General features: G+C 37.9%; 1 protein-coding gene across 1 annotated transcript in view; it reads right to left on the bottom strand.

Moving 5' to 3' along the window:
- The window catches only part of pth1r (parathyroid hormone 1 receptor), a 65,440-nt gene that overhangs the window by 4,541 nt on the left and 47,334 nt on the right, over positions 1 to 13,565 (bottom strand). The window contains exons 5-12 of the mRNA XM_074687991.1: positions 12,465 to 12,559; positions 8,363 to 8,549; positions 4,341 to 4,494; positions 1,777 to 1,837; positions 868 to 934; positions 623 to 717; positions 362 to 503; positions 13 to 54 (exon numbers count right to left, since the gene is read on the bottom strand). Of these exons, the coding sequence (XP_074544092.1) occupies positions 13 to 54; positions 362 to 503; positions 623 to 717; positions 868 to 934; positions 1,777 to 1,837; positions 4,341 to 4,494; positions 8,363 to 8,549; positions 12,465 to 12,559 (843 nt within the window). The remainder of the gene's footprint in view (positions 1 to 12; positions 55 to 361; positions 504 to 622; positions 718 to 867; positions 935 to 1,776; positions 1,838 to 4,340; positions 4,495 to 8,362; positions 8,550 to 12,464; positions 12,560 to 13,565) is intronic.

Below are 13,565 nucleotides of genomic sequence, written 5' to 3'. Positions count from 1 at the left end.
ATGAGATCTCACCTCTCCGTTGCAAAAGCAGTATATAATTGCCACCAAAAACCCCTGGAAGAGAGGAGGAAAGAGTCTTACAACATGAGTGTCTGGGCATCAAGCTTCAGTGCAGACTTGACATCTTAGCCTTTTAATCTATATTCCACACATTTTAAGACAAATAGGCAGCTCACTTTTGCTCTTTAACAGACTGAGTTCACACATACTTCAAGGTTTTTTTGGGGTGTTTTGAAGCTGTAACATGTTGAGATCTAAGCAGAATCATAATTTGTTTATGAAACACTCGTCTTGTTGTGTCTAGTAAACTTTTAAAAGGACTAAGTTAGCATTTCTGACTCTTCAACCACAGAAGCTTTACCTGAAAGGAGTTAAACAGCATCTCATAGTGCATTTGGATCAGCCAAGGAACTCCAGACACCTCTGTGTACGGCATGGCGTTGAATATGATGTAGTGGACACCAAAGAGTGGCATCAGCACCAATGTAGACTTCAGAAGTTTTCTGTAACACGGAAACAACACTTAGTGCTAAACCAGTCACATGACGTCTATCATAGTTCAGGTTTTATCGCACAAGTTATGCAATGAATGATAAATTAGCACATTGCTAACACTCTATACCTGTACTGTTGTCTTGTGTCGCATCTTCCAGCATTTGTTTCTCGTAGTTTAGTTGCCAAAACTCTGATTATGTTCAGAAATAACATAAAATTCACCTGTAATAAAAATAGAAACAGAATTATGTAATGATATATCATTGAGACAATAAGAGGACTAATCCTACAGCTGCAGGTTGTCAGGTGCAGTTAAAAGCGGCTCTTTCCTCCGCAGCAGGAGAAATGGGCAAGCAGAGAGCAAGAACTCACCACAACAGCCACCAGGATAGGCACTTGATAAATCCATTTCAAATTGCCGGCACTCAAGTCCCAACACCTGCAGGGATCAGTAACAACAAAATGGGTCAGAGCTAAGAGAAGATCAAGCTGCTCAGTGAGACGGTTTGAATGCACCAGTGATCCTGGAGCCGGGAAAGTGAAAGTCATCTCTTACCTTCTACTAATCAAGAAACAAATGCAACCTTTGGATGAATGGTTTGAATGAAGTGAATAACTTGCTAGATTTTTTTCTAATTTAATTAATCATAAATGATTTTCATCCTCCAGCCTCTGAGGACTTTTGTAGCTTTCAGACCTTGTGAGTAATGACAGTTTTGGCACAGTTTTCTTTTTTTTTATTTAAAGAATTTAACTTGCTTTACCTTGTAAGTGTTGTTGCTTTAATAAAACTTTTAATTAACGTTGTGAAACTTTCCCCATTAGAAATCATGGAGGCTAATGTAAAATAATAAAAGGCACTTATGTTTCTTTTGCTTTTATAATTAACTTTATATTACTGCTATCATTATTATCATAGCTGACTTATTTCAAGACCCTCCCTCAAGCAATAGAAAGCGAGTCCTGTTAGTCCCTAAAGCTCTCATACATGTCCTGATTTTTCTGTAGACACCTTTTTGCTGTGTTTCTTAAGCATAAATTTGAAGAAAAATGAATATTTTTGGAGGGTTTCTTGTTGAATTTAACAATGCATGCCTTTGAGCTTTGTTCTGTTAGAAGTGCCGCTGTGATTACAGCCACATGAGAGCGTGTGCATTCTGTTTCTAAGATAAAGCTTCTGATGCAACCCTCCATTATGACTCAGTTTGCACCTGCCTTCGAGGAAACTCATGACCCCATTTTTTATGAATTAGAGCTCCAGAAAATATGCAGATGACTTACTCTGTGTCTGCAAATGTGGCTCGCACTGTCGCCCAGACTGTCACAAACATAGCAGGAACTCCTGAAAGGCAAATTTAGAGACAAAGAAGAAAGACTCTTGAGATAAAGCAGCCAGCACTGAGAAAAAGAAGAGACTAGTTAATGACTTGAGAAGTCAATAAAATACTCATAAAAGTAGAACCTGGGTAGCACAGCATCCACATTGTATGCGCTGTGCTTATGTCACTTATACGCACAGTGTGTACAATGCAGGAGCTGTAAAGCCCGTTTTCATGCAACAAGTCATTTTCCTTTTTTCTTGTCTACTTAGCTGAAGAAAAACAGCGAGAATTGACAGTGTCTCTGATTTGTACCCAGATGGTTTTGAATATTAATTAGACTGTTGAAAACATAACCCTTTATCGGACATTGAAATATATCTGGTAAAGTTTTTCCAAACTACAAAATGAACCATTACAAAAACGCCGCAAGAGTAAAACAAGTCTTATGTCCCATAATATCAGTCTTTAGGGTTTACATTACAAATTTCAAAGTATTTCACAGAGTGCTACATAACGAGGGAACTTTACTGCTCGGCTGTACACATACTAGATTCTGATTGGTTAAAAAAACATAACTTAAGTGAGTGAATCCACAAAGAACACTATACTTAAACACATCTGCCTGTTGACACTGGCAAATATTTGAGGTCCTGTTAGCTCTCTAAATCAGAATTCATTTCTACAGTGGGGCTTGGGCAGACACAGACTGGGGGGTGAGGAGATGCCTCCATCAAACAAATATGCTTTAATCAACAATTTAGATGTAAAAATTTTGTACGTTTACATCAAAATTGTTTCCACATAACAGCTGAGTTAATTATTTTAGATCAACAACAGTATCAGTGTGGGTTTTTATTGCAGCATTCCTATAGACCCCTCACTGTAGATATGATGTGGAGGAAAGATATCCCAGATTTGAATCCTACATTTAAGTGGGATAAAGTATGGGCTAATGTAAGGCTAGCTTCTAGAAATCCAGATCATCAGCAAATACATTACAATTACATTCATAGGACATATTTTACTCCTAGAAAGCTTCAACTATTGAAGTTCATAAATAATCCCATGTGCTCTTTTTGCTCTTCCAAAAGTATTGGTACTTTTTTTCATATGTTTTGGGAATGTGCTCCAGTATTTAAGTTTTGGGAGATGATTGCCTTTAACCTTTCTAAATTGTTCAATACTACCTTACCATGTTTGCCTGCTGTACTTATTTTGAATGACTTATCTAACCTACACTTAAATTTGGGCAATAGAAAAGCCTTGCTGGCAGGCCTCACTGCTGGGAAAAAACTTGTGGCCACACGCTGGAAACTTCCACACTCGCTCTCGTACCGTGCTTGGATTCTGACATACTTGGACATTGCTTATTTGGAGCTATCAATAGCCAAAGTTCATGGAGCGAAAGACTCTGCCATAAAGGCGTGGGATGCACTTTTACCTAACCTCCGTGGACTTCCGATGTAACATATGACTGAACTGTATGGATCTGGAACTGGATCTGGGGAATGGGTGGGTTTTGATCTGGGTTTTATGTTTTTTTTTATATTAATTTATTTAATTTATTTTGTATTATTTGTGAGATCAACTTAATTTAATTTAATTTACTTCATTTATATACTTTAATATTTTCCTTATATGTTTTCTTGGTAGTTTATACACTTTCACCACCTTGACAGTTATTGTAGATGATTACACCTTTAATCTGTATTCCATTTATGATTACAATATCTGTATCTTTACCAACTGCGCTTTTATTTACATTTGTAAATTTTTACAACTTGGAATCTATATTTGTATTGTGCATTAATATATTTGTATGTATAACGCCGAGAAGCAGAAACATAAAGCAAATAAAAATTTGATGAAAAAAAAACCCAAACAAAAACAAAAAACAAAAAACAACAGAATCAGTGTATTTATGGTAGCATGGAAAACACAGCAACAAGCACACAAAAATAAAACATTATTGTGAAAATCAGTCAAATGAAGTGTCTGAGGCAAGACAGACATCATCTGTGCTCCTATTTGTTAAATAGCTTGAGCACAGTGCTACAGCTGAAACAGATGAGATTCATTTTCTGCTTCTTGCCTTTTTCACATTTACTATAAAACAATGTTACGCTGGATGCTTCATTATGCAGGATAGTTTTTGGATCACTTTCATTTTCTTTGGGGAACATCCAACTTTTTGTTTTGACTCTGTCATTAATGAAATTGGTGTTAATACAGGCTGAGACACACAACATGGAAAAGCTACCAACTGTGGACTGTTTTAATTAGCTCCATAAATTAATTAAAAAAAAAAATTCATTGTAAACTACTTCACATCTTTGGTTGTTTTTTTGCTGGAAAGTGAGATCATCCAAAGTGTAGGCTCACTTTTCAGTGACATTTGTTTCAGGGTCTTATCTCAGCATGAGGGGATCTATGGAGGGGATAACCTCCAGCTCACTTTATATTATTCCTTACACAATGTGGTCATGCCTCCAGATACACATAGTATAACAACGCAGGACTCACCCCATCCAATCAGAGTAAATCCCCAAAGATACTTTCTGTCTGAGAAGAAGGTCATGAAGATGAGGCTGTGCAGGTACAGCCCCTCCACCAGGATCCAGTAGTAATTGGTCGCCAGGAAGTACATGAACAAGGTTACGACCACCTTACAGCCGATCTGTGCACAAACAAGAGATGAGGAGAAAAAGTTGAGTCAATAATACATGTGAAAAACTCATGATAATCTTGTTGTTTACATAGCCTTGTACAGCTGAGAGTGACCGAGGTTTGAGAGATAAGGACGCCCTATGTTGCAGGTAAGTATTGACAGAACAGACTCCATGGAAAAAACATGTCAATGAAACAAGAAGCTGCTGCTTATTAGAAATGCTGTTCACATGTTAAAGAAAGGACATCGAGCATCAATCATATCTCACTAACTTTCAGATTTATGCAGCAAAAACCTGTTCAGGAGTCTGGTGGATCAGATGAAGTGACTGAATGAGGGACAAATGTAGCAACATTGATGTGAAACATTTGCACCCTTAAGTTGATCTGCAGCTGTCTTGTTCAGGGCTAAAAGCTTTTTATGCTGTCACTAACTTTTAAAAGTACATATCTTAATTAACAAAAAAAACCTGGCAGAAAAACTCAAAGCTCAATAAACCCAAGGGTTTATACGGTTCAAATAGTTATTTGAAGCTCCTCTGTTGTTGCAGCTGCTTTGTTCTTAATTCACTTGGGCAGTTTTTATTAAACTGCAGGCGAGTTGAATAAATGATCTGCAGGAATTTCCTCACAGGCAAGAGTGAGATTAACAAAGTCTCAGCGTCTGTAGCATTCACACTGACGTATGAAAAGATGTCTAATGCGTCAATGCTGTGTTTCCACCTCAAAGGTCTTACATGAGTGATTACAGGAGTATTATAAGTATTACATCTTTAGTACGGGTGACTGTCAACATAAATGCATGACATATCTAAGTCTTACACAGAACTGTCAAAAAGTTGAACTGTTACAGATACAGGTTTTATTCTGTTACTGTTATTGTGTCCATGCTTGGACATTTTCATCTTTTTTTAATTCAAAAACACAAAAAATACATCCTGCTTTTGACAGTCATTTTGCAGTAACAGCAACAGAATTTCACAAAATTTAATTCTCACTTCATTCTCTTCAACCAGAGCTCACATACTCATTCCAAGAGTTTCGCATTGCCTGATGATCTATTAAAAATGGGTGAGAAAAGCACAACCACCTTGGTATGAATCATAATATTTGTTTCTCAATGAAACACGGGATGAAAGGAGGATTGTCATCTCTCACAGGGAGCTAAAATTGAGCAGCCAAGCTGTCGTTCACATCTGTACCCAGCTATTAACATGTGGCTGCTGTTTGCATCATCACAAGACAGTGCTCCTGTCTCTCCACGCGGATTAAAAATCTCATCATTTTTCATCTCTAAACTCCCTCATCAGATTGTGTAAAAAACAAAAAAGCTGCAGATAGCATCATTCCACAGGGTAGATTTTTAACCATCTCTATTGGAGACCCAAACTTTACAGGCTTCAGGAGACAAAAAAGGTAAATACACTCTAAAATCAAGCTACATTATGTCTTCAGCTTAAATTAAAAAGGATAAAGGTGAGCAATAAAAACACTTTTTTGTGAGTTTCCAAAGCACATCACCTACCTTTACAGCCTGGATGCCTTTCACAGCTATCCATCACCCAGCCACATGCACTGACCTTTCATTACGCTGCACAAACAACACACTGTTCTTTCACACTATACTGCTTGTTCGAACTGAGGAGGGGTGTGAAAGTATTTGATGGACTGTGTCTTCTACCATCAACATATTGACTCTTTCTGTTTAGGGCTGTTTCAAAGACACATAGATAATGACATATAATGACATTCAACATCAAAAGCACTTAGTATTGGGCTGAGGCTAAATTACTTTCAGAATTGAGGTCATTTGCAGAGTGAATGCCCCGCTTAAAGACTTCGAGTATGAAGCAGCGTTTCATTCTGATCTTTTGAAATAAAACCTTAGTCTTGACTCTATTTTTCATGTGGCCTCACTTTCTACAGACCTATTTGAATGGCTTTGATTTTCACAGTGGTGGAGCTGAAGCGAACTGAAGATAATGTGCATTAGTGTTATTTAAAGTGTGCAGTTCTTTTACTTTCCCAGCAGTAGGAATGGGTACCTTTCACATTTGAAATGATCCGGTATTGATGCCCGGTACCTGGTATTGATACTCAATGGTCCCATTTTACGTTACCACATAAACGCACACAAAAGTAACAAATATAAATTTGTTTGATAATAAAATCTCAAAGTTTTATTCTTCAATATATAATATTGCAATGCTGTGTTCATGTCCAGAACGGAAAATCGCCTACTCTTTCACTCCCTTACAATCACAGGATGCGTTTTGGTACCTATAAAAGTACCCAATTCGGTAGCCATCCCTATCCATCAGGGATAAATGGACGTCGGTTGAGGTCAAAGCATCAAGGAGCAGCTTTGGTGTAAAAGTCACCTTTTTTTAAATAGCTCTGTGGAGAGACTGAATTTCCCCTGAGACCTGCTGGCTTGTTTTTATCTATTCATTTTCTATTGCTGAACAAATAAATCAGTACAATCCAGGTTTAGAAGAAGCATCTGACAACAGGGCCTTACAGATAATATTGAAGGGAATTTATCTCACCATCAATAGCACTAACAGGCAGAGTTATGTCCTGTTTTATTGATGAGTGGTGGATAAATCCCAGAATCCCCAGATGATTAAGTCAGCTATTGATTGGATGAACCTCCAGGCTCCCACCTAGCTTCATCTGATGTTACCGTGCTGTGTACCAATATAAAAGGACAAATCCTGTCAGCGCTCTCCTTTCTTTCATGTGCTGAACATCAGTCTGATCAGTTTTATCCTTTGTGTGACGACAGCAGGAGGTTGATTTGAACATATTTTGTGTGTTTGAACATAATCTGTCTTTTAAATTGGCAATATCCAAACACCTACGTAAATTTTACAGCTGCATATTGACGAGTCCTTCTGGTTGAAACTGTGCTGCAAAAGCTTTTTGTGTGTTTTTTTTTTTTTTTCTAAAAGACAAACTGAAAAACTGCATTAAAAGAAAAGGATCATACAGGGTAATAACAAATTATGATGATCCAGGAAGTCAGAAAATGAAAAGTATCACATGAAAGGTGCGTGCCAAGCACTCCAGACTCATTGATGTTGTGATACAAAAAGCTTTGTTATGTAAGGTCAATTTCATTAGGATCAACAAAGAGCTTGCATTTTCACTGATACCGATCCAAGGCTTGGAGGATCTGGTCCAAAAAAAAAGGTTTGAAAAGCACTTTTTGAGATTATTAGTCTGCCAGGTCTATTTGCTAAACACACAGGAGTCAACAGTCTGCAAAGGCTCTGATATCAACGTGCTTTGTTGTGTCACATGCAGCTTTACATCTATTAATTTATCCTGCACAGCCACAAGATAAAAATGTCAACTAAATATATTGAGCATATTATTTGTTTGCATATTTAAGCATGCATGAAATGTTCCCAGTCTTTACCCACTTTTTAAACTTGACTCTGGAACGGAAAACCAAGTCCAGGCTCTTTAAAAGTTTGGCTTGCTGACAAATAGTTCTGTTTATTTGCTCGGGTGCTGCAAAAGCAGGTGAGACTTAACGAAATAACATTTCCTTTGAGCGAGCAAAACATGAACCGCTCTACAAGTAAGATTATCTTTGAAAGTAAAGCCATCAAAAAAGAACAATTTGTTCTGTAGATCAAGTGAGGGAAGAAAAGGGACGATTTCTTTCATTTTTTTTCTATTTTACGTAAAAAAATCGTACCATGGTTGCCCTTTGATGAGCTGAAAACAGCATCTATTGTTCTCTGCTGGAGCAAAGAAATGAAACATCCTTTTCAAGAAGAAGCTAAAGGTTTGTTTTTTCTTTCTTTGCTTATTTTCAAGGACTTTTTGTTTGTGTTGACCCCTTCTGGTGATGGTTGTGTACTTACAAACTGTGTTTTATTGGCAGGCGGGGCCTCGGTGATGGACTTGAGGTCTTCAACTGTGACTCTCTCCATGTTTTCTAAGGCCGAACCGGAATAGAGCACCACGTCTTTCACGAAAATGCTGATGGCTCTCAGCATGTAGGACACAAAAAGGTGCATGTGGATGTAGTTCCTGGTGCAGTGCAATCGTCTGGGGAGAAAACAAACACGGGTGGTGACGTTAAAAAAAACAACCACAACAACAAAAAAACAATCTGATGAAAATAGCTCCTGTGTATTTTGTGGGTGTGTTAATGTGTGTGTGAGCTGGCACACCATCAGGTAGTGTGTGTCTTTTCACACAGACACACACACACAGACACACACACACACATATATAAACAATACTCGTCTTAATTAGAGCCAGCTGAGTTCCACGCTGACTATAACACATTCTTTGAGATTTAGGAGCTTGAAACGCACAAATATTGAATTGCTTGCCTCAAAGTGAGCTGTAAAAGCAAAATTGCAAGCATGTGTTGAGAAAAGCATGCAAATCACGCTCTCCAGACGAGCACAAGTTTATCTGTCATCCAAAACATCCTGTCTGAACGTTTACTGTGAGGCGGGACTTTGAGGTTATGCTGCAGGATTGGAATCAGGTGCAGGCTCAATAGTAGCAAAAGATTGCATTATTAAAAAGTCAATTATGATTTTTATTAAAAAAATGTATTACTGTTTAAAAAATGCAAAAGTCCAAATATTGAAGTTGTGCCTATGAGATCCATAATTAATGACGTCATTCTCCAAAGCCTCTTTAATGAGCTGAATGTGTGTCAGGCTACCCTTTTAAAAGTATTGATTTAGGAGTGGGTGGCTCAAACTAATCCAGCCAACATTTCCCTGGTGAAAGAAACCCCAACACAACTGCTAATGTGAAATATCCTTTTTCTCTCCCTGGAAAACATTTACGAGCCCTCCTGTCTAAATACTGACATGTTGACGGGGGACATGGAGCGCTCCGCAGCACGGGCCAGAATGTCAGATGGACCCATGGGATAACTTATTAAACTCATTTGGCCCACAGATTTCCTGGTGCAAGTTGGAAAGCGTTACTGAAGCTGTCTGACTGCTGGCCTGTATTGGGAGTCACGCCGGTAGGACCACTGGTAAACAGCCCCCTCACATTGATTCCCGATACTCTCCATGCTAAACAAAATAAGCAAACAGTGACAAATCTGCCCTGCATTAATCAACTGGGAAATATAAAGTTAACCTTTTCATGGCAGAATCAGGCTGTTTGAAAACATTTATTCAGCCCTCTCAGCAAACTTAAAAAAATCATGTCTTAAAACAGGAAAATGTATCTTTCTTACAGTTGAGATATTAATGCAGTGCTTATATCAGTTACTCCTTAAGTCATCTGTGCACATTGACTAAAAGGTCAGAATCAAAAGAGTGTGGGTGAATTAAAAAGATGTTTAATGCCACTTTAACTCTGCAAAGGAAATCGTAATGTCTCCAGACAAATGGTGTTCTTTCAATTAAAAATACACCAGATCCTAACTCAACTTCCCTGTTAGTCACCTTCAAAATTGAAGGTAACGTGAGCAGAAGTTAACTGGCTGTAGAGGAAGCTGATGGTGTAAAAATAGCAAGAGAGGACAGCAGAAGTGCACAGGTGTGATCATAACTTTGAAAACTTCGGAAAGACTTCCATGTAGTTGTTGACATCACAGTGATAACGACTTCAGGTTAATAGGAAAACTTAGCTGATTATATTGGAAATCCAAAAACATAATTTGTGCAAGGGTTGAAATGTGTATCTATTTTTAAATGAGAATTCTTGAGAAGTCTGTGTGTGAATTTAATTTGCAAATTAAAGCTGTGTATCTTTTCATTCAAGTGAAACTGAACCTAAGTGCAGTGAATAAAGCCCTTTATCCTGCAACCTTTAATTTTTACGGGCATTTTGCACATTATGGAGTCATATTATTTACAGAGCTGTATTATGATATCATCATTATCATGAGCCCCACAACATATTTTACCCAGGACTTCCAACAATATTTACACCTGATACTAGAGGTGCACTGATCTAACTTTTCTTGTCCTGATACAGATACAGATACCCGGGCTCTGAGTATGGACTAATACCAATACTGATCCAATACAAGTGTTAAATAATAAGATGCATGCCCATGTCAAGTTTGGACCAATCCTTTCCCACCCAATCCAGCTGTAGGGGGCTGTATCAGGGCCGATACCCGATACCAGGATTGGTGCATCCCTATCTGATACTTAAATATTTTTCAGGCACATTGGCAAAATGACATAAGACCAGTGGTTGGTGATTTCCTTGTAAGTTTTAAATTAAACAGAAAGTATTCATGATGTGTTTCTAGTACAACAGAACAGGGTTTCTCAAACTTTTTTGGTTCGTGTACTCTCTTTTTAATACAATTTCAGCCAAGTAAGAAAATTTTTAGGAAATAATTTAGGAAAATAACATTAACAAAAAAAGTATATATTCCTTATGATATTTAAGATTTTTTTTTCTCCATTTTTTTGTTTTCTTTTTGACAGTTTCTTCATCATTCACCCCATTTTCCCTGACTAATTTGTCTCATTTTACCACCTGTCCATGGTTATCCTCCTGGCTATGCTGATGTCAACAGAGAAAGGCATTTTAGTCCAAATGGTTTTGTAAGTATTTTTTTTATTTTATTAACTAATAAACTTAGTTTGGAAATAGTGCCCTATTTGATGTTGCACGGACATAGACATCAAATGTTGTTGATAAAGTTGTTTTTAATTAGATTTTTTTTATTTGTTGAGATGCAACCTTTATTTTTACATTTGTCTTGTACCCCTTGCTGTCCTCCCACTCCCAGAGGCATATGTACTCCCATTTGAGAATCACTGCAATAGAATATCTGATAAAATATCTAACAATTTAATTACAATGCACTCTTAGGTTGATGCAAACTCCTCTGTTCACGTCTCCATGCTGAACTCTATTTTTGCTTGCCTTAGAGAAAATCTTGAGAGGGCTTCACCGCATGGAAATACTTCCACAAGAGGCTCATTTATTTAGATCCTCAATCCATGACAAGTGGGAATCTCAAGACAAACTCAATTCCTGTTATTTATATAATCCTGAGTCTCTCTTACCCGTGCTGTCAAGAAAGAAATCACCATTAAGCAAGGAGGGAAAAAACAGCTTCTTACACTGTAATTCTGCAGCAGCAGTGCTGAAACAGGGCTCTGCTGTCACCTTTGTGCTGATGCATTACAACCTGAAATGGTGTAACACTGGTGTCCCATTGTGTGATTGCACATCCCATTAATGTGTTGTGGAAGGATAAGGGGCACGGTTTGTTAACACGCACACACACACACAAAGTCAGACATGAATGTGCCCACAGCAGAGAGAGACAACACCAATGGTCCTATATGAAAACAACTGTTTCAAAATGAGTAAGTTTGCTTTGGTTAACTTTTACAGGACAAGCTGTGCCTGGTCAAAGGTCAGGGAAACAGCAGTATCACATGAAAACACCTTACATCACTGGCTTCAAAACTGTAATCTGCATAAACTTGGTCGGATTGAAAAATTGCCACCAGAGCTGTGTTCCTTTGTTATAAAAACCTGAAATCAGCTTGAAAATAACTGAAGATCCTAAATGTCAGACGATGGAGCATGCATTCCTTCCAGCCTGGGGGCAGACTCCCCTTCAAAAGCAGCCATGTTGTGGTCTTTAAAAGTCACGATAAAAGTCAAAGGTAGAGTTTAATACAGTGCAGGATTTCATGGTTTTTCTTTGACTGATGATACTTTGCAGTGCAAGCTTTGGAAGCTTTAGCAGGTTGCATGATTTCATGTCAGAGCCTCTATTTTTCCCATCAAGTCATCCTGAAATTAACATGCCCTGTGCTGCACTGCATGTACACAGCATCATGAGGAGCAGAAATTGTCCCATTAAACATTTAGACTCACTGTTCTGATCCCCCCTGCAATGGCTCTAACCCTAATTTCTGACCCTGTTCCTGTAACTCCCTGTCTTGGGAGTGTGTGCATTTGAAAAGGACTGATTGAAAAATTGCAGTACGAGCAATGACTCACCGGAAATATCCCAAGATGACTACAGCCACCATGAGTGATCCCAGAGAAATGGAGTAGCCCACTGTGTAGATCAGATACAGGCGGTGAAAGACCTCCTGTTGAAAGAGGAAATTTTATTAGAGTCTCACCAGGAATGTAGAATGATCATAGCTAAGCCTGAGCTGAGGACACACAGGCTACACCCTGGAAAAGTCTTGCAGAAAGAAAATATCCTGAAAGATTATTTTGGTGTAAAGGAGGAGAGGACTCCAGATCACAATGACAGCATCAGCTTGAGACAACAAAAAACTGTGTGTTCCCTGAGTACTAATTGATTTAATAGCTTACTACTATAAATAAGATCAGCCCTCACTACTAAACGTTTAAACCATTGTTAAAGCCTCTTTTTTTTCACATGCCTTGTCTTACAAGATGAAAGTGTTAATATCCCAAAAGATTTTACAATTTAAATATGAAAACATTGTGCAGTAACTTCGATCTTTTAAAGCACTTTGGTCAACACTAATTGTTTCTAGATGCGTTATATAAATAAGTTGACTCATCTCTGCACATTTCAAGAACCAGTAAAGCTAAATTATTTGTGAACATGCATTAAAGGCACAGTGAGATATTTAAAAGTGTCACTCTTATACTGATACGCCTTGATGATCCATATCCAATGTAACATAATCTCAGATGAGACTGATGTTTCTTTAATCTGAAATTTAGCGCTTCTGTGCAATTTTTACATTGATATTTGGTACAAGCCTGAAAGTAGCTCCATTCAAAACTTTGCCAAATAAGTGAGAAGTAAGCTGACAAGCAGAACATGGATTTTTGCATTATATTTTGTACTCATGGCCGATCCTGGAGCACGATTAGTAAAAAGACATCCTCCGTTTAAATACGATGTTGCATGGAAAAACTCCACAGCCAGGGCTTTTCATGTAAAACAGCTATGGATCACTGGGGAACACAATTTTTGTTGAGTTGGGTCTGACAGCTGTTTTTAATTAATTATTGGGTATGATCCAGAGCTGATCTCAGTTTATCTCCATCACGTCAAGTTTTTGAACAATAGGGTCTCCCTCTCTCTCTTTCTCAGAAAAATATGAAAAATAC

This window comes from Halichoeres trimaculatus, unplaced genomic scaffold (assembly GCF_033239565.1).
Source record: "Halichoeres trimaculatus isolate MK-OKI-2021-1 unplaced genomic scaffold, fHalTri1.1 fHalTri1_scaffold_15, whole genome shotgun sequence".
Classification (NCBI taxonomy): domain Eukaryota; kingdom Metazoa; phylum Chordata; class Actinopteri; order Labriformes; family Labridae; genus Halichoeres; species Halichoeres trimaculatus.
This window is presented reverse-complemented; position numbering and strand designations above follow the sequence as displayed.